The sequence below is a fragment of the Mchenga conophoros genome, linkage group LG6 (genome assembly GCF_057382185.1).
Source record: "Mchenga conophoros isolate Kocher_MC1m ecotype Shallow Benthic linkage group LG6, M_conophoros_male_GT1.1, whole genome shotgun sequence".
In the NCBI taxonomy this organism is placed as follows: domain Eukaryota; kingdom Metazoa; phylum Chordata; class Actinopteri; order Cichliformes; family Cichlidae; genus Mchenga; species Mchenga conophoros.
In genome coordinates, this window is record NC_140531.1 from 13287501 (window position 1) to 13308413 (window position 20913).

At 42.6% G+C, this 20913-nt stretch overlaps 1 protein-coding gene across 2 annotated transcripts in view; it reads right to left on the reverse strand.

Moving 5' to 3' along the window:
- Positions 1-2104: 2104 nt before the first annotated feature.
- The window catches only part of LOC146572245 (protein tweety homolog 3-like), a 31197-nt gene continuing 12388 nt past the window's right edge, over positions 2105-20913 (reverse strand). The window contains exons 4-15 of one of the 2 annotated variants that reach the window (XM_085276279.1): positions 14735-14846; positions 14436-14656; positions 13691-13786; positions 13461-13533; positions 13255-13330; positions 10958-11013; positions 10766-10858; positions 10586-10678; positions 10126-10262; positions 8004-8177; positions 6489-6564; positions 2105-5053 (exon numbers count right to left, since the gene is read on the reverse strand). In XM_085276279.1, the coding sequence (XP_085132405.1) occupies positions 4919-5053; positions 6489-6564; positions 8004-8177; positions 10126-10262; positions 10586-10678; positions 10766-10858; positions 10958-11013; positions 13255-13330; positions 13461-13533; positions 13691-13786; positions 14436-14656; positions 14735-14846 (1342 nt within the window). In that variant the 3' untranslated portion in view covers positions 2105-4918. The remainder of the gene's footprint in view (positions 5054-6488; positions 6565-8003; positions 8178-10125; positions 10263-10585; positions 10679-10765; positions 10859-10957; positions 11014-13254; positions 13331-13460; positions 13534-13690; positions 13787-14435; positions 14657-14734; positions 14847-20913) is intronic. The other variant, XM_085276280.1, reaches the window with a different exon arrangement.

Sequence of the window (20913 nt, forward strand, 5' to 3'; positions counted from 1 at the left end):
ATCTGCCGTTTGTTTGAAGAAGTCTTTGAGCTATGAAGAAAAATGCACTTTGACCTTTCACCTTTTTTTACTTGTTCATGAATCTATGGGTTTCTGTCTGGCGGGACTTCTCCTCCGTACTCATAACCCTGACATTTCCCTCACACATTCACACTAACAGTCCTCTTATCTGATCAAGCCACGCAGAAGGGCCTGCAAGAGATAAAGGCAGAACCCAAAGATTAGCTGTGTGTGTGTGTGTACTCTCTCCCGCTGTGAACCCACCGGTGTCAGGCTGTGTTAACCATGAGGAAAACTTAGCCAGTGAATAAAAATCACTTTGGGCTTTCACACTCATCTGAGTGGACAGCGACACCTGCTGGCTGTATGTGTAACTGCGCTGCATTTCAAGGTCAGATGTCTTTTTATCCGCCTAACACTGTAGGTTTTAGCTCCACCATCAAGCCTGTGAGATCCAAAATTTGTCTTTCTCAAGATTAAATTTTAAACAACGCAATTACAAATTAAATTGCGCTGATTATTAAGTAATCATTCCCCTTATTTAATCCAGAATCCAGAATCCAGACATTATTGCAAAATAAAAAGTAAGCCGAAAGTTTTGTCCTCTCATGAATTTTGTCTAAAGCATTAAACGTGCGGCCTGTTTGGTATGTCTAAACTGTACATGGCATATTTTATTATGGATGGTAGATTCTCAGTGCCACTTCTCTCAAAACACTGAACTTGTAAATGTAGCAATGATATTGTTAGTCTCTGCTTCCTGCTCAAAGTAATCTGCATCGTCTGGAGTCTCATGAATGCATGAATCGTGCTTGCTGCTACTTCTGCGCACAAGTCTGAAAACGCTCTATCAACCACTAGGTGGAGAAGTGGCCATGACAGTCCTCTTATTGAGGCGTAAACTTGCTGTTTATTAATATACTAGGCTAAATGTATCTTATACTATTCTCCTAGGTTTCATTAATCATCAGTAAAAACTGCTGCTCTTAATCTGTAAGAATCTAGAGGTCATAGAGCGACCAAACAAATCATTCGCCATGCAAATGTAGCTCTATAGAGATTCAAGCTTCACATCAGCTGCACTCATTATTGTAATATCTACACTGTCAAGATTAATGGAAGTAGCTCTCTCTGTTCATTGACATCGGTCCAGTCGCTTTTATTTTCCTCTTGATGTGATTTGTACTGGTATTCATTTTGATGGTGCAGGAGAAGATGCTGGTAAATAGCATCACATCAATAATGAAATGATGGAGTCTGCCAAATTAAATGGCTGTAAAAACCAATATTTCAGTGTCACTGAAGAGATTCCAGCACTTTTAAAACATTTGCAATATCAGCTTACAGTAAAGACGCTTATCCGCCACTTTATTAGATAAACTTGTTCAGCTGGTCGTCAGTGCGAACGTCTAATCAGTCAAGGAAATGACAGCAAATCAATCCATTAAGGCACTAAGATTGTTCAAACTTGGGATGGGGAAGAAAGGTGATTTAAGTGACTTTGAATGTAGCAGATGGACTGCTTTGAGAATTTCAGAAACTGATGATCGACTTGAATTTTCCCAAACCACCATCTGTAGGATTTATTAAGAATGGTCCTAAAGAGAGAAAATATTCAGTGAGTGGTATTTCTCTGGGTGGAAACGCCTTGTTAATGCCAGAGGGCAGAGGAGAATGGCTAAAGCTTTGAGCTGATAATAGCAACAGTAACGCAAATAACCAGGTATGCAGAAGAGCATCTCTGCATCGGCAGAAGACCACACCACTCCTGTCAGATAAGAACAGGAAGTTGAGACATTTAGTGTGAAAAAAACATGAAAGCAACCCACGTCACAAAGCTCACATGATCTCAAAATGGTTTCTCGCACATAACGACAAGTTCACTGCACTCAAATGGCCTCTGCAGTCAGCAGTCTCAGTCCAGTAGAGCAGCTTTACGATGTGGTGGAACAGATTTCCATCCTGGATGTGCAGCAGAGAAATTTGCAGCAACTGTGTAATGTTGTCATGTCAATGTTTGCAGCACCTTGTTAAATCTGTGTTAAACCTGGTAAAACCTTCAGGGAACAGGGTGATAAGAAAAAGAAAAACAGACGCAACGGTCTTCATCAGTACGTTAAAGTTGCTTTAATTTCTTTTTTTAAAACATTTATTCCAGGCTGAATGATATCATTACCACAGTTTTGACATGTATATCATTAATATCTTAGTTAAACCATCAGAAAATAAAAACAGCCATAGAAAACATTGTTTGTCTGTCACATCTGAACAGTCGTGCATTTGAAGTCCTGTAATTACCACACGGAGAAGCGCCCACTCGTTACTGACTCTTACTGGGCTCTTCCCACCCGTCACGACATACTGTACCAGAGCAGCCAAATCACAGACAGCACTGGCACAGAACTTCAAACGCAGCACTGCGTCAGGTGCGCGGACGACACTGTAATAGTCTTATTAAAACAGTTGCAAGACAGAGAGTCATTCACCATTAATAAGAGAGGAAAAACGCTGCTCTTGCCTTTATTATCCTACAAAACAGCTAGCTATTATTTTATCTTTAAAGTCTGATTTTTACAAGACAGCGAAACACTTAAAAAAAGAAAAAAGAAGAAGAAGAAGACATGTCGTGATATGAAGAGTGCTGTAAGAGTTTAAAAACATTATGAAAGGCCATTAATCAGTGACTAGTCCCACAGATCTTAACACTGTTTGCATCCATGGTGCAATAAAACATTGTAAAAGTACTAGACCATAGGTAGCATTGTTACCATAACATGGACGTTTCCTTCCTAGTAAAATCACACATGTAAGATTGTCTCGCTAATACGAGAAGTGGTCATCGATTAATAAGACAGTATTAAAATGCTGTACAGGATTGGGTGGTGCAACAGCGTACGGGAGTTCAGGGTGGTCGACTACAGAATTGGGGGTTTCTCTTTAATTCGGTTACTACCTACTACATCACCCATAATGCACGGGGTTATCAGCATGGTGGAGGGGGACGTGCTGCTACTATCGCTCTAGATATGAATGTAAACAGGATAAAAGTAGGGAAAGATGGGCTTTAAAGAATACTGCAGTATGTATGGAAGGTGTGTGTCAGTAAAGCACAAAGTGTGTATGTGTGTGTCCATTAACGTGTGTGCAACGTCAGTATAGGAATGACTCGGGCTAGATAGGCCAGCCTTTGCTTGCTTTGCCAGTCACTTAATCACTACTCACACAGAGTAACAGTGACATAGAGCAACGGCCAATCACGTCGCAGTGATGTCACACACACGCGGGTTCACGACTACTGTATTTGGATTTTTTTATATACTGTACACAGAGTGGGAGGGGAAAAAGCCACTGGCAGTGACCCAGGCAGTGAGTTTTACTTCTCCATCTCACAAAGTCACCTTGAAGAGAATTTGTGCTTGTGGGTAGAAAAAGAAAGAAAGAAAATAAAAGATTCAATATCTGCGCTAAAAGGTTAAATCTGAGGTCACCAAAATAAAAGCACAGGAAGAAACAGAATACTACAGTTGGTCACAGTATCACAGCATCAATGTCAGCTTATGATAAAAACAAACTTTGATGTAACATCTTTTTCAGTCAGGAATGGAGTTTTTCTGGCTTCGGGACACAATTTACATTTAGTAATCACGGAAAGCCGCTCTGCTTTTCTTTAACAAATCCCTGAATTTAAAAAAAAAGAAAAGGAAAAAAAGCATTAAAAGTAACAAAAACATTTCTGTCCCTCCTCAGTCCGGATCCTCGACCGCTTTACATAGCACCTGGCAAATGTGTAGTTTCAACTATCGGTCCACTCCTTCCCTTTTCCAAATGTCTCTCCTCTTTCCCTTATCGTTGACAGACGGAGGGAAAAGATTCCGTGTGAGGTTTCTTTTTTCCCCGTCCTTTCTCGAGATATCTGGAGGCAGTAGGAAATGAGGGCAGAATCAGGCATCCCTCATTGAATTATTCAGTTTTTTGGCACAGGTTTGAGCCTCCGTATGTCCGTTGTCTCAGACTCCGTTTTCCCAAAGTTCAAAAGCAGTCATTTCACAACAGGGTTACTGGCTCGTAACTGAAACGTATGCGCACGTTAACAAGTATGGAAAAGACACGCGGGCACACTTTTTTTTCTTTCTTTTTTTGAGCTTACAATTCAAGTCTTAGACGACAATGTTAAGCTAAAGAGAGAATGGGGATCTGGTGGTACAGTTCATCTAAGCATGGCTTTCTGATTCACTGGCTTATTATTTACACAAATGAGTGTTTGGTTAGACTATCTTCCTACTTGTGTGTGCATGTGTGTGTGTGTTTGTATGAGAGATACAGCAAACATTTCCATGATAAACACACAGCACACCACGTTACCAGTAAAGGATTGAACAGTCTACTTTTCATGAACTCAGAATAAAGCACATGGTCACTATTTACAGCTCTGTACAGTGTGTGTGTGTGTGTGTGTGTTTGTGTGCTTGCCTGTGTGTGAGTGTGTCAGGGGCGGTTGAGCAGTGAGAGCAGCGTGGATGCCTTCACTGGACGGCAGTGGACAGATGCAAGTTGGGAGGAAGAAACTATGGCTTCGCAGCAGTGGTGGATCAAGCAGCTTGGGCGTGTGTATGTATGTGTGTGTCCATAAAGAAGAGAAGCAGAAGCATTGATCTTCTACGATGTGCTCTTCTGCCTTTTCAGTTATGTTGGTTTTATGTAGGAAAGAAGTAGAAGTTGAGCTTTAAAAGTGCAGTCATGTGCTGTGGTATCTGGTTGATGAGTTCTGCTGATGAACCGGTCAGTGTTGGTTAAATTCAGTGGACCTGGAAAAAGAACTGGGAAAAAAAGCACCCAGCTCTGGTGCTGTGGGCCGTGTTGGATCTTGCTGTTGGCTGTGAGAACTGGATTCAGGCAGTGTTGTGGCTGAAGTGCTTTCTTAGTGGACTGAGGACTGTGGTCTAGCAGCGGGGTGAGGCCGGCTAGCGGGATCCAGTTGGTCGTTAGGAACGGAGCGTCGGTTCTGGTCTGGTCGGTTGGTCGCCAGGTATTTCGCTCTCATACTGGAGGTGTACTGAAGAGACAGGGGATACAAAAAAAGAAGAGAAGAAGCAGAAAGGGACGAGAGTGGGAAATGACGAGAAAGGAGAAGAGGATGAAAAGAAGACAAGGAAACGACGGACAAACAAAGATTAATGCTTGTAGATAGATCGATATGAAAGGCAAACACAAACACACATGTACAGCTGAAATACTGTGACCAGTCATTTGGACAGCCGGGGTTTGATTACAACAGTTATTCATTGTGTAACAGCTGATTAGGTCAGGATGATGTTATTGTAAATTAGCAGATGTGGTTCATTCGTAGTTAGTTGCTCTACTTCTGATGTAGTAGGTTAGCCTGGTATGAGTTAGTGGTCTCTCGGGAGCACCGAGGTAGTTACAGTCGGAGGTCTGCGGTTTCCACATCGCTGCAGAAGACAGAAGAGCAGCTGTGCACAGGACGGCGGCCCAGCCATCGGCCCTGTCTTAAGAGTGGCGAGCGGCAGGCCGTTTTGCTGGCTGCTACGTTTCAACAGTGGAGGTGGGGGAATAAGTGCTCCTGTGGCTGTGCAATGGTGAAGGGTGAGGGGGAAACACAGGACACATACACCTCGACCAGAAGATGCACACATAGACACGGTGTGGGAACAAGGGAGGGAAGGAGGAGCGGGAACTTTTAAGAGGCTTGGGCTCAAGTTTTGCTAGAATTGCAATATAAGCTATATGAGCTCTGACCCGCAAGGGTTCGGGGTCAGGTTGCACCGAGCGAGGAATGCAACCCGAGCCCTGAAGTAATAACACCAGATTTGTTCAATAAATGCTGTCACTCCACAGTATTGTAATGTAGAAGTGTACAGGTGATACTGCATGGAACGAAATCCACAACTACAGGCCCAGCAGCACTTTTTTAAAAGCCATAACAGTCAGCATTTCATTTCTTACAAAAAAACAAAGTTCGAGGTTGAAAAAAAAAGTCTTTGAGGAGAAAAAAAAAATCTATGTGGTCTGCACATCACCCAGCGCCAACCAGACGTTTTACATCAGAAATAGAAGACAACTTTAGCCAAACATGACCCGGCAGTTGCGCTTATCGAAACAGTCTGCCTCCTTCTTTTGATGCAAGTGCAGATCTTACTATAACGACAGGCTTCTTTTTCAAGCTTCCAGTTTTCCCAGGCTGCCAAAATGACCTACATGAAGGCGATCTGTGATCACGGTCTAGCGTGAGCACGGAGGACACTTGCAGTGTTTTAGGGATTTGGGGTGGGTGGGTGGCGCTACCTTCCAATATCCACACATAGCGCGCTATGAAACATCTGAAATAGTGAATAATTTACACCGTTCTTTGCTTGTTACGCTTAAATGAATAATATGCCAACTGTGTGGGATTTGAAATGTGTCCCAGCAGCACTGTGGCTATTGGAAGATAGCTGTGGGAGAATGTGTTCTAGAAAGTGTGCACTTACAGAGGGTGGAGGGGACTCCCTGCCAATCAGGGGGGTGTTCTCACACCGAGGGTTCTGAAAGTTTGCGTTCTGGCTCCTGCATTATAGAATAAGAGGTTACTGCATGTCGTCACCCTGCCGCTGAGCTCATGATGTGCGGATCTGCTCATCGCTGAAACACAATGACTCTGACATATGGCCTCTGAAAAATTACCTCAATAATTATTGCCAACGTAGGACGTAAGCTTGGTACTACAGGGGCTTAAAACACCTCGGCCACAGTCTAACATAATTAACATACTTTCAGAACAAAGGCAAAATATTGAATCTCACAATGGGACTCAGTGAAATAGGACTGTTATCATCATGGATAGCCACCGGAGATTAGCCTCAGGCCCACATTTAAAAGAACTCTGCAGCAATCGTTTTTTCAGGCCAACATTTCAACTATTAAAGGATTCAACAAGATATTTTTTAACTTAATAACAGTCTGTAAATGTCCTGTGCAAGCAAAATTTATTAGGGAGCTAAATGCTGAGGAGGCTGTTTATTCTATTACTGCAAGCGGACACTGTGGGTACAGAAACCAACAACCCCGGCATGGATAAGCTGCACTTTTTTTCTATTTAGCTCAATATAATCAAAGCCAGCCAGCGCTCATGCGACACTCAGTTTTTAGGGTTTTTTAGTGTACTGTGGTTTAATAATGATGGATTTGCATGCTTTGTTCATCTAACTGTAAACATATGATTTGCATTACTGCCAAACCAGCTCCTAAACCTTGTAACTATGTTATGAAACTTATTTTCCAGGATTGATGACAATCTGGAGCTTGTCATATTCAACAGATTCAACTACCATATGAGACTGTGTACCTATGCAATGACAGCTTAGCTATGGCAAAAAGGAAAGTAATGACTGGATGAGACTTCCCATCTAACTTTCAGGAAAAGCTCAAACCAAACCCTGTGGTATGCTTTGGAATATAGACTCATACAGGGTTGGTGAATGTGGTCCTTCGATGGTCCAAAAACCTCAAATTAGCACGTCTTACTTTCTGGTTTCTTTGTGGCTTGAAAACCATCATTCTTCCCTTTGCAGCAAACACTGCATTGTGTTTATTAATTGTGGAGAGATATATGCTTACTTATCTTCTCTACTTCCTATTATGAACAAGCAATTCAGTCCTGTGGCAACAGCAAGCATGGTGCAACTATTAACTTAAACTATGCGAGTGCAAAGCTGAATTTTTTTTATACAGCAAGCAGCTGTTTTTCTTTTAGCATCTCAAAGATGATAAGTACTAACTCACTGAGTAACAAATATCGCTGACAGTGTGTTGCAGTCGACATGCAAGCCATACATATTTTAAAAAACTATTTAACAGCTTTTCTAACTTATCATTACCACAAGCAGTAAGCACTGCTGCACTTCTAGCCTAGATCACATGGTGTGGGGGAGGGCAAGCATCAGCTACCTATTGGCAGGCAGTGTATGATCCTGCTAGCCTCTAGCTAGCGGTGGGTGCTAACTCACATGTATTCAGTGACGGGGGCATTGCTGACAGTGTGGGCTGTAGCGGGCAGGCTAGCTTCGCTACCGTAGCTGGAGCCACAGCTGTAGAGACTGGGCATGTGAACGCGGTACAGGTTATCGTGCACCCCGCCACGTGAGGCGCCCGACTCGTCCTCTCCGTCTTCCTCATCCATCCTTCAATTGGTCGGGGTAAGGGCCAGGCACGAAAGGGCATGATGAATAAGAAGGGGGGAGGGAGGGAAAGGTACAGGGAGAGGGAGATCCGAGAGAGACAACAGAGTGTAAACAAGTGGTTGAAGAGGAGGTTAGGAGAAGGGGGAAGGTGTACTTGTACTATCAGGAGTTCCCCGATATTAAAATCTGGGTAAGGCTACGCCCTCCGGCCCCAAAGCAGCTGGACAAGAAGAAAAGGAACATTGGGCAGCATTCATCTACTAAACAGACCCACCACAAGTGCAGTGAGGTCCAGAGTGGACACTTTTATTTCCCTTTATTGCTATGTGTTGTTAAGTAATCATCAACTGTAATAAAGTAGCAAACCCTTCTGTATTCCATGTCATTGGTAGAAACATGCATGTCATTTTCTTCATGCAGTCATCCACTGTTGGCTGAGAGAGTTTGCTCCTTTTATTAACAGGTCGCATTGTTCAAACAGTGTCCGATTTCAAGAATGTCCTTTTATATAATTCATGCATCTCTGTGTGCTCCATGAAATTAAAGCAAAAACATCAGGAAAAAAAAGATAATATGGCTGGTTTGGGCAAACCATTTTCAGACAAAAAAACAAAAAAAAATGGTCAAAAATGTAAAACAGCCAGCAACGTAACAAAATGAGGCATCAGATAAGATACGTGCTGATTTGGAAGTTGGATGCAGCTGCAGAAAAGCACTGGATTCTGTTAAGTAAGGTCAGTCACAGTAATGCATGTGTACGTGTAGGCTTTATTATTTATAAGGTTCTTTTTTTCCAGTGATTTTTTTTTTGCAACTCTATATCAGCTGTCCATATGCTAAGAATATATCATCAGACTGAAAGAGTTTCAATTAAGGTAAAGAGGCAGGAAGCTGTATGATGAATAAATTAGCCTAAGCCCCGTGTTAACAGAGACAATAAGCGACAGGTGTTGTTGCCCCAACTGGCCACCAGATGGAGACGTGTTACTCATTAAACCAAAATGGAGTTTGCGACACAGTCAGTCTTTACAGGCAAGAGACCCAGTGAGCACTTGTTCTGAGAGATTGATTATTTTTCATACCTGTTGGGTCATACACTGCGATTCATGCTGATTTATGCCCGCAAACAGCAAGTGTAAAAGGAAGCAAAAGAAAAAAACTATCATGGCACAGCTGTTTCAATATTCAAATCCTTCACCGGAGTGACACGGTCACTGCGAGCAAAGTCTACCTGTCTCTTTCTCTGATTTTATCGCAGAATTATTTGCTCGTTCGAATATTTGTATGAATGGTAGCGGTGGTTAATCTGACCGTGGGGGTCATATGCATCACCATTCGTTGAAGCCCAAAGCATTTCCAAATCAGGACACAGGGGAGAGGAGGAAGGGAAAGAACATAAGGAGGAAGTGGGGCACGGAAACAAACAAAAAAAAAAAAAAAACTGTGGTGATATAAAGTCTAACACGACATTGGTGCTCCAAGTCCAAAGAGGAGAAAAGAAAAATGAGAAGTATGTACAAACATACAAACAATGTTCAGCCAAACGGTTTGCCGGTTTGTCCACCGGCAAACGATAAAATAAACTGTATAGATGCAAAGATGGCAAGAAGATAGTACAGAGTACAGAGTGATACGACAGTCTGGGAGGCAGGTACACTTAAAAAAGAATGACATGCATGGGCACCGAGTCGATTCTTTATGGGTCTTCCCACTGTTATCGAGTCCACCAGCTGAGATCAGTTAGACAGTTACAGTAAGATGTTAACGAGCTAGTGATGTGTCAGTCATTAGTTAACTGAAGAGATGGATTTAAGGATGTAAAGGCTTGTGTGTGTGCGTGTGTGTGTGTGTGTGTGTGTGTGTGTGTGTGTGTGTGTGTGTGTGTGTGTGTGTGTGTGTGTGCGTGTGTGTGTGTGAATGAGAGAATGTGAGGGTGGGTGTGTGTTACCTCTTGCCAGGCCAGGTGTGCGGCACACTGCACACAATAGAGGAGAACATCAGAGCAGTGACAAAGGAGAAGAGAACCAGGTAGATGAGACCCTCCACGCCATCATAACACAAGCCAGTCAGTGCTTGGACGTAGTCCTACGAGGAGAGGTGAGTAGAGGAGAGCTTTGGCCCTAAAGTAGTCCTTTAATGAATCAATTCCTTATTTACAGTCACACAAAGGAAAAAAAAATAAAGCTACTGTGCATGTTTCCACCACACGAGGAGAGGAGAGAAGTCGCAGGGGATTTCTACTTCACCATAACCTCTGAAAGCCTGCGTCATGATCTGGTGTGCATCTCAACAGAAATGTAACTGCACAGCGTAAAACGGTGTCAGCCGTGCCGTAGAGTCACTGCACACGTCTACTTTAAGCTTCAATTACGGACGTTATCTTTACCACAACACACCCTGTAACTCACCATGTGCAGGCTGCGACAGTCGACGAGAGCAGTCAGCTGGTGCAGGCCCACCTCGGTGGAATTCAGCACAGACTGGATTTGCTCGAGATTCCCCTGCACACGCAGAGCGAAGGTTACACATGTATGCTCAAATATACTGTAAATATCTGCTCTTATGTACATCTAGACACACAGACACACCTTGGTGCTGGCAAAGTCACGTGCTGCTGATCTCAGTAACTCTGCCACATCATCCTGCATCTCCACCAATGCTTTGTGGCTCCCCGACAGCCTCTGCAAAAAACAAAAAAACAAAGCAAAACAGCCTCGTGAAAGGAAGAAATTGCAGAAAACTGTGTTCCAACGATGCAACAGCAATGACAAAGACCTCACCTGCTGAAAGGGGTTAATCTGTCCAGAGCTGCAGGTCAGGTAATACTGCAGGATATCTGCGAACATGCCAGTAAATACAGATCACTATGACGATGGGAACGTTTGGACTGCACAGTTTCATTTAAAAACCTCATGTGTAAAATAATATCCAGTATGACTGTATTGAGCCATGATTGCAATTCCACTCAGGCATAATTCAGTGTGTGTGTGTTAAAGAGGCAACATCTGTGCGCTACAGCAAACAGACAAAGCGGAAACAACTGACAGACAAACAGAAGTCATTAGATGAGTGAAAGGAGGCGAGCGAGGGAGAGAAATGGAGACAAAGAAACGGAGCAACTGAGAAGTAAAGAGGGATATAACAGGATGGAAAGAGAGAACAAATGCAATTAAATGAAAAACGAAATGTAGTCAGGTTGGGGTTTTTTTCTGAATGTGAGACAAGCAAGGGCAGAGCGAGCAGGGAGTACAGGGTTGCTGATGCATTGCAGTGAGCACAGAGAGAGAGTGAGAGCTTTTAGATACCAGAGTGCCAATCAAACACAATCCTGCTGGATACACACACACACAAACACACACACTTGTTTCTTTAAATAGCACCAACATGTCAGGGTGAGATTCAACTGTCAGTGAGGAAAATGGACTCTGTTTGAGACATTTCAGCTCACACTTTTTGTCAATATGCAGCATTTGCATATAAAGGGTCGTACCCTACATCCCTTTACCATAAAATGTTCAGGATTTATAATTAACAGAGAATTTCTAAACATGACAATCCCTTCTCCAGGACTTCTGGATCCAAAAGTGTCGCACCCTTTCTTTAAATTCTGATATTTTATTTGGTGAAAACCAAAACAAAATGTGGGATGCTTTTGTCTTCAAGCAGCATAAATAACTGTAAATATTCTTTTATCCAGAGATTCCCAAATGGTAGGCCACAGACCCCTGGTGGGGCTGTGAAGAAACTGCAAGTAGACAGGAAAAATTTGCATATGATAAACAAATGGGAAAAATTATAATATAAACTATAATTATGTGTGATATATAAATAATATAAATTTGAAAAAAGAAATATCACTATTTGCACAAAGCCACCAGATTTTAATTTTTTTTTGGGGGGGGGGGGGGGGGGGGGGGGGGGGAATCTGACATATTTTAATTGTTAACTTCCCTTAGACTTCATTAATGATGTAAAAACCATAATGGAGATGTGGCTATCGCATACTGCAACTAAAAGTGTTAAATGAGAATCAGCTTCAACAAGTAAATCGTTAGAAGATAAAAACGAGTAAATGAAAACACAGAAACACTTCATGAGCTCGTCTTATGACCACAGTTGTGGTTTAAGGTTTGGACTGCACACAGATTTACAGACTTTGAAATAGATGGCAGTGGTCTGCAAGACTGGAAAAGGCTGTTTTAGCCCTGTAGCACTTCATGCCTATCTTACCAGCACCGTTTAGACACACTACAGCCAATGTCAATACAGGTGGATTATGGATCAGTCACACAACAACAGAAATAGGATAATAACCTCCTTGCCTTATGATTGCTTTTAATTTACTTTTTTTTCTTTAGTTTTTTCCTGCCACAGGTCAAGCATGCGACATCCTAAGTGTCTCAGCACTACTTTCAACCACAATGGGTCTCGACAGGTCGTGTGTCTCCAAAGAATTGTGACCCAACTTGGACTGACTGCAATCCCTCTCAGACAGATTGGCAAAGCTGTGAAATTAATATAATTCATAAACACAGACACGCTCACAGTCTGAGTCAGTCTGCGCCAATGAGTGTAACTCGTGTGTGATTATCTCTGTCCAACAGAAGATTCGACTGCACTGGTTGTATTTCTATATAAAAGCAAAGTTACAGACAACCTGTCATTTTTCAGTTAATTCACTGTCCTGAAGAAACTACATCACATCTATGAGGTTCTGGCTGGACTCTGACTGTAAGTAAATTTCTGTGCATGTAGACAACAACAGATATCCAATTAGCGTCGATATATATCAGTTAATTGCTGTTATCAGATTTGACCTCATTTCCAACTTGATTCCATCCAGTCGCAACCTGATGGCACATAGGTTAACAGCACTTCTTGCTGTTTCATCCACCAAAGTTGCTTTACAGAGGGCAACTGACTGCAAGTGGTCACAGACCTGGTCCCCATCTTAAAAGCCATCATTTCAAAGCCAACAACACCGCAATACAATTTGTTAAATTCATTTTATGATTATGTGAAAGAAGCACAAAAGGTTTTGAAAAAAGGCCAATGATTTATTTTCTCGTCTCCATACCTTGGTTAATGACATCGTTTTCCTTGGTCACCCTGGTGATGTAGGTATCGGGGGAGACGCAGAAGTCGCTGGCTGACTGTGGGGGGCGAGTGCACATGACACATCAGGCTACAGTAACGTGCTGAACAAACTCACTCGAGCAGTGGGTAAAGATTACATCACTGCAGAGCCGGAGAGCTCAGCAGTGTTGCCATGGTTACACTTACAGCAGCGACAGCCAGCTCCAGGCCCAGCGATCCCCAGCTGATGATCAAAGTCAGAACACCCAGCAGACACACTCTGAAGAACAACCCCCCCCAAAAAAAATATCTTTTTAAAGCAAGATTCAGCTTACCAACACGTTATACAGGAGGCAGTCTCAGCACACACAGAGGCAGGACACAATTTGATCTGTCCAATAGGAGCAGGCTTTGGTGTGTGATGTAAGGTAGCATACCCAATAAGAGTGCCTCTAGAGTTGCGTATCAGTCCAAACAGCACCAGAAGACAAATGAGAACATCAAAGAGCAACAGGCCAAGGTACCCCAACCACCTGTAAATAAAAATAATTATCACAGTGTTTCATACAAACATACAACACCAAGTCAAACAGATACATATGCAATGCAAAGGAAAAGCTAATTAAAGCTTTACTAGAAGACTCGACACGTAACAGCATCACAATCTGTTTTTTTTATCAACCACTTTTTCTGTCATTGCCCCAAAAACAACAAAGCAGGTTAACATGAACAGAAAAAGAGGGATGAAAGCCATTCACAGTTAAAGAATGAGATCAGAGTACCCATTCATTCACAAACTACTGCGAAGGATACAATCTCCACATAATCCATGAATAGCTTTTAAGAGCTCCTTTTAGCATGTATCTCAGCCTCTCCGTTTAAAGGTGCATCATGACATTGTTGATCCAATGTGTCTGTCAGAGGAAGCGAGTGGCCTTCATTCTGGTTAGAACTAGAACTGGTTATTTTGCCTTTTCTTGCTAACATTTGTTGAATTCTGCTGTTGTGCACCTAAAATATTTAAATTCTTATTTGATTTGATTGAGGATATGACCAGAACACATGGTCCATCATCTGTGGTTTTAATAGTTAACCTTACAGTATAACACTTTGTGTATGAGAGAATGTAAGAGTAGTCTTGAGTCTGAGTAAGAAACAAAATCCATGCTGGTCAGTAGTTACCTGTAAAAGTCAAAGGCCTCCGTTTTACGGGCCAAGTCCTCCAGGGAGATCTCAGTATTGGACCAGAAGGGAACATCAACCATCAGCCTCACCAGCTCATCCAGCTGTCCCTGGAGCTTCTGGACGATGGACACATAATCTGTCTGATCCTGGAAGGCTGTCTCTAACTGGACCAAGTTCTCCTCCACAGTCTGGTTTAAGGCTAGGGCGCTGTCTGAAACCTAGAAAGAAAAAACTGTCATTAGGAAGGTTTTCCATAAATAAATAAATACATTTTTTGCAATCAGTGGACAACTCACCAGTTTCTCCACTCCAGACACGGTGCGGTTGGCATGACGGAAGGAGTACGCTAAACGCGCGGCTCCATCACTCGACTCTCCGTTTCCATAGAATCCTACGGCTATGCCAGCGCTAGGAGGCAGAAAACAAGACATCCCACATGTAAACACAGCACATAATTTAACCTTTAAATTCATATCATACAGAACTACCCACTGACAGTTGAACTGCTGAGTGCAGTTGCTCTTTCAACCAGCAACAGGCGACATTGAGCACTTTGGCTTTTCGGCTTTGGTGTCACCCTAAAGCCTCGGGCAAGCACAGGACTACCAGAAATGATTCACACACACTCACACACACACACACACACGGAGCCCAAACAATAATTGGGTCACCAGACCGCAAATAATATGATCCTTCTGCAGCTCTGCACCCACGTTCACACATTACATATGCTGCGATATCTGGGGTTACTGGCCCCCAACTTTCCTTTATTTCAAGCCCACGTCCTCCTTAACCATGTTCACGCTACGACTAACCCGTCGCCCGCCCAACACCACCACCGTTACAGAAATCTTCTCCACTCTGTGTTTTGTCACTCCTGACCCCTTTTCCCCGACATCCCCCCTCCTCACCATGCTTTTATAGCCTCACTCAGCCTGTAAAAGCTCCTGCCCTCCCCTTGTATGCATGTGCCCGACTGTATGCTTTTGTATTGATGATGCTGTCTGCACAATAACACCAGACAGATTTGTAGAGAGAAATTTATGGCCCTTATTACAGCTATTCATTCTAGCCCATTAGATTTTGAGTAGCCCCTCTTACAACAGGGTCTGCGCTGTGTGTGTGTCTGCGTGTGTGTTTCAGAGCTTTATGACATACATGACATAAAACCGCAAACACAGAAGAAAAACAGAGTGGTGATAAAAAACAAGCACAGTAGCCCTTTAATGTGCTTTGTGCGTTGATGTAGCCACTGTCTACTTCATCAGTTATCATTTCCCCACCCATCCCTGCCTCCCATCATCTCACTCCATCCTCCATGTGATCTCAGCTTAAACAGTCAACCACCTCCCTCAGCTCCTGTTTACACATCCTCTTCTTCTCACCCAACACCCATTCTGTCCCTTAGTTCCCTTTTATCCCTCCTTTCCTCTCTCCATGAGTTTTATCTCCCTGGTTTTAATACCAGCTGCTCCTATCAGGAGATTGCATAAGCTTAGGATATGAAACAGACAGAGATCCTCCTTTAAGGCAAAAGTTGAGAAATCAAATAAGAGACAGTAAACACTATCCAGCTTAGTTCTGATAACACAAACAACCTCCAAACGGGAGAATACAAATACGTTACTAGAACATCTTTTTGCCTTTTAGGAACAGCAAGCTGTTCTTAACGAGGTCACCTCAAAGAAACTGCGCTCTGTTTAGTTTCTGCTTCAGTCCACTTTCAACTGAAATGAACTGACTTCATGAGCTAAAAATGCTTTGTTCTACCTAAATGAGCACACTTAAGTGCAGTCAGACGGAGCTCAGCAGATAAGAAAGTAAACGCTGAATACAACGCTGGGTTATGATCACTTCCAGTGCAAACAGATTCACTGCAGTCCAAAATAAATGCATTCAGTTAGCAGACAGCATTCTGATGATTAAAACCGCTACTAACAAAGCAGCTTAAGACTATTCTGGGGGATTCACCAATCCAATTCGTGCTGGCCAGGCCTCCTTTCTGGCTCTAATTTCATACATTATCCGCAATAATGTCATCAAAAACATTTTGATTAATCAAAATTGATACAAAGTGTATGATACATACAGGGTGAGTGTCATAGTGCCCGTGGTTTTTATTACCGTAGTTTTACTGTTTTCTCCCTCTGTGTGAGTCCCAAAGATTCTGTCACCTTGTTCAGCGTTGCTGTCTTCATGTCTCGTCATTAGTTATTTGCCTCTACCATTTTTACTTTGAAGGTTAGTTTTCTCGTGTGCCTTGTTTTGGCTTTACTTCCTGCTTTTGTTTCCCTCCTTCGAGACGGTCCGCTGTTCACTGTTTTCACCTGCATCTAGACACCGATCAATGTGTGTCGGCTCGTCTGTTTGTTCCCTGTTGTTCTCCCGTTTGTTCCCTTGCTCCTTGTTCTTTTGGTGCTTCTTTATGGATTCTTGTTTACCTTTTCAGACTGGACTCTGGACTGGGTTTGATCTGACAGTAAATGCTCATTTTCTATTGCTTTCCCTGCCTCCCTCTGTGTTCTGCTTTTGGATATTCTCACTAATATTATATGAGAAAATGAGACACATGGCTGACTTTTTTTTTTCAGCAACAGCCATTTGAGCTATGCATATTTTTTGATCCAATGATCTCTCTATGTAATTGTTTTGATCATTCTACTAGATTCAAATTTCACAGGAATCCAGCCATTTACATTGATCCACAGTTCAGCAGTTCATGTTACCTTACCTGTTCTCTATGTGTTTTTGAATATGCATTTTACAATCAGTTACTCAGATACAGTGTTCAGTTCATTCTTGGCAGCCAGTTTGTTATTTGAGAAAATAACTAATAATCAAATATGTTGATCTTTTTGTTTTTTGGCTGATCTTTTCACAACAACAGCAAAAAAAAACCTAAAGCAAGCTACAGAGTCTCCTGTATAAACACACTACAGCTGCACACAAATGAAGGAAGCCCACATGTAGCTGGAGCTGAGCCAAAAATAACACATGATGTCATATTAAATTGTGGACCAACCAAAAAAAAACCCAAAAAAACAAAACGCATGGAACCGCACGCACACAAAATCACACGCAAATGCGTTCACATATACTCGGATCCATATTCAATAAGAAATATTACAGCTAATCATAACATATGAAAACCTCCAAAACAACGATCTTCAGCTCTGAATCACGCTAATGTGCGTACATGCACACACACACATACACAAAGACAGCTTCCCCGACTGTATAATTCATTTCTCGTCTCTGCATCAAATCTGCTTCTGTCTCCATGGCAACCTTTCTAGGCCAGGAAGAAGGCCGAACAGAGAGAAATAATAAATAAAGGAGGAGGACTAGAGATGTAGAAATGGAAAGAGAGGAAGGAAAAAGTCAGCAGAGGAGAGGCATAAAATTGATGAGAGGGTAACTGAAAGAGGAACAGTCTGTGTGTCTCTAAGCAGGCAGAAATGTGCTCGTCTGTGTCTTTGTGTAAGAGCAGAGCCCACACACACTCCACTATCTGTGGTCAAAATATCCTACCACTGGGTCACTTGGGTTAAAGAACCCAGAGCGTACAAAGCCTTCAGAGTCAGATAAACACAAACACTGAAGTGTCACCACCTGGCTGGCTCCCAAATATGCCACATGGGCTTCATGCATGTGATACAGCAGCTGGAATGGTGACTTGCCACCATTGCCACCTATTCTGCATTTCACTGTCAGCTTCTTACCCTCGGCCTCTTTTTATTTATCTATTGTCCTGTCAGGGCGTGCAGCTGTAATAGACCTGCTAATTCTCTCATCGGGACTAGCTTACCCACCATGAGGCGTACCATTTCAGGCATTAACACTTTCTGGAAAGATTTTATAGCGCTTACAGTGTCATGACGAGTTATCATTGATCTGCACACTTTTGTTATCTTTACTTTATATGTTCTACTTGGCTAGCCCCACATACACACATATGGTTAAATAGATAAACACACTGTTACGTCCCTGTGCAGCTTCTAATCGTCTCAGTGTTTTCAGCTGGTGCTAATTGGCCACACCTAGTCAGGTGTGGATAAAAGCATACCTGAGGCAAGCTTCCCGGCAGTGCACTAGTCTTTGCCTTGGTGGCACCAGCCATTTTAGCCAACCTGGTTTTCCATTTTAGGATGAAACCTCTTCTCACCCACACTCTGTTATTCATCTCCTTTTTTTTTTATGTTGCGGCTTTTGAGCCGGGTCGTAACATAAGTGGGGGCTCGTCCGGGATCTTTGGACGTTTTAGTGGAGACTGAATATCAGGTTTTTTGTTTTGCTTTTAAGTGGGTGAGTGATGGTGTTCAGTGTAATTGTGCAAACTCCCTTTAGTGTGTTTCAGCTGGGTGGCTGTGCTGCCCTTCCATCGAAGCACTTGTTTGTTGTTTTGCTTTATTGTTTTAGTTTATTGTGTTTGGTGGCTATCCTGGGTGGGGGTACGCTTCAGAGTTTGGTAGGAGACTATCTCTGGTCTGCTGCCTGCTCTCGAGTTCGCGTTTAAAGTTGCCTCGAGCCTGGTACACCACTGAAGACTAGGGTAGGAAAAGTAAGGGTTTTGTTGTTTTTAGTGTTTTAGGCTGGGAGTTGCACATAGTGAATCAGTGGCACCAAACTTGGTAGGAGGTTTGAGACCATTCATGATTATGGTCTGTAGCTGAGGGAGGTAGGCTGTTTTTTAAGTTGGCATTGTGTGTACACCATGTGTGTGCATATGTCAGTGTTGATAGATGCTAATGAGATCCTTGTGAGGTGAGCGTTTTGTGATGTGACCTTTAGTGTTGTGGGGAATATGGCTATTTTGTTGGATCACTTGTGAGTGTTGTTGGCCAGGTGATGGCAATAACACTGTGGGGTGCTGAGCCGGGTCGTAACACACACTAACATACACATGGCAAAGCAGATAAACACACTCACACACGCATGTTGAAACAGAGCAGTGGAGAGAGGGGAAACGATCACGATCTTAAATAACTACAAAATGCTGCACCTGAGTATAGGCAAGTCACTGTAATATGTAAAGAAACCAGTTTGAGATGATTAATTATCCTGCATCAGAAGATGGGTATACTGTGGTCATAGTATTTAAATGATGATCAGTTGATACTAAGGGGCCCAAAGTGTGCCAAGAAAACAATCTCCCACACCATTACACCAGCAGCAGCCTGAACTGTTAATACAGGGCTTGAGGCCAGCGAGCCTGAGTGAATTGTAGCCTCAGTTTCCTGCTCTTTGCTGACTGTAGTGTCACTTGGTGTGGTTTTCCGCTGCTGTAGACCTTTTGCTTCAAGGATGCTTCAGAAATGCTCTCCTGTATACCTTGGATGCAATGTGTGCTAAGACAAAACTAGTTATTAATGATAACTAATTCAAAAATTATTTACATGTTGACTGCATGTGTTTGTTATACACATATAATACAAGTAAGAGACAAATAAAAAATCCAAAGTCATTCTGCTCATGCTACTCACTGCTCCAAAGTAATGATGAGAGAAACTTGTTCTGATTGAAGAAAATTAAAACGTTTGCCTTAAGTCATCACTGCTCAGCCTGTTAGTCAAGCACTACAAGCCTGCTATCCCTTTTCAGCTGCACGCTGTACACTAACTGGCTGTATAACGCTTTTCTTAGCAACCCCCTGAGAAAATTTGAGTCCAGGGCTAGAGGGCAACTCTTCCAAGTGAATAGCTAATTATGCTGGCTCAGCCCTATGGGAGCATTTACACTTAAGCACTGCCAAACAAAGGCATCCCTGACTTTTGTTTTGTTTTTTTGCAGGATTGATGGTCTAATGCTGCGCTTCATTTACCTCCGAAGTCAGATGTCAAAGCAGGGAATGACATCACTCCTGACTTGACTGCGTTCAAGCCGGAAAAGAAAGGAAAGAAGAGGATTTGTTTTGCTCCTAGCAATGTAGAAGCATCCATCTAGCAATACAGTATAATGTCTGTTTTTCTGCCCTTAAACACAAAGATGGAGCCTGGTTGGGTCTCTGTGTGTGACTTATTTATTAGTAAGTCACAAATACAAAACAGTAGTAGTACAGATGAGAGGTTTTGCAGTTTTTATGTGCACTTCCACCAACATGGATTTTGAAGTAAAGGACTTTCTGAGCTGGAAATCCAACTTGAGGGGGCGTTCCAGTTATAAATTCAGTCTTGGAAGTCAACATTTCCAACTTCTAACTTTAAATAAAGTATTAGCAACACTGGCACTCTTAAGGCAAGCCAACCAAGTTGCTGTGGATACCTTTACATTAACGAGAGCTAGCTAGTGCTGGACCATTTGAATAAACGTGGCTGATATGGTGCTCGACATTCTGAACTTTCATCAACTTTTCAGCATAAGTAAAGTGAAGCAGCAGATCCACAATTCAGTTCAGCAACACACGACATTACTTCATTCAAAGTCAATGAGACACAATCCTCCCTTACTCATCTTACAGACTGTGATGCAAAGGTGG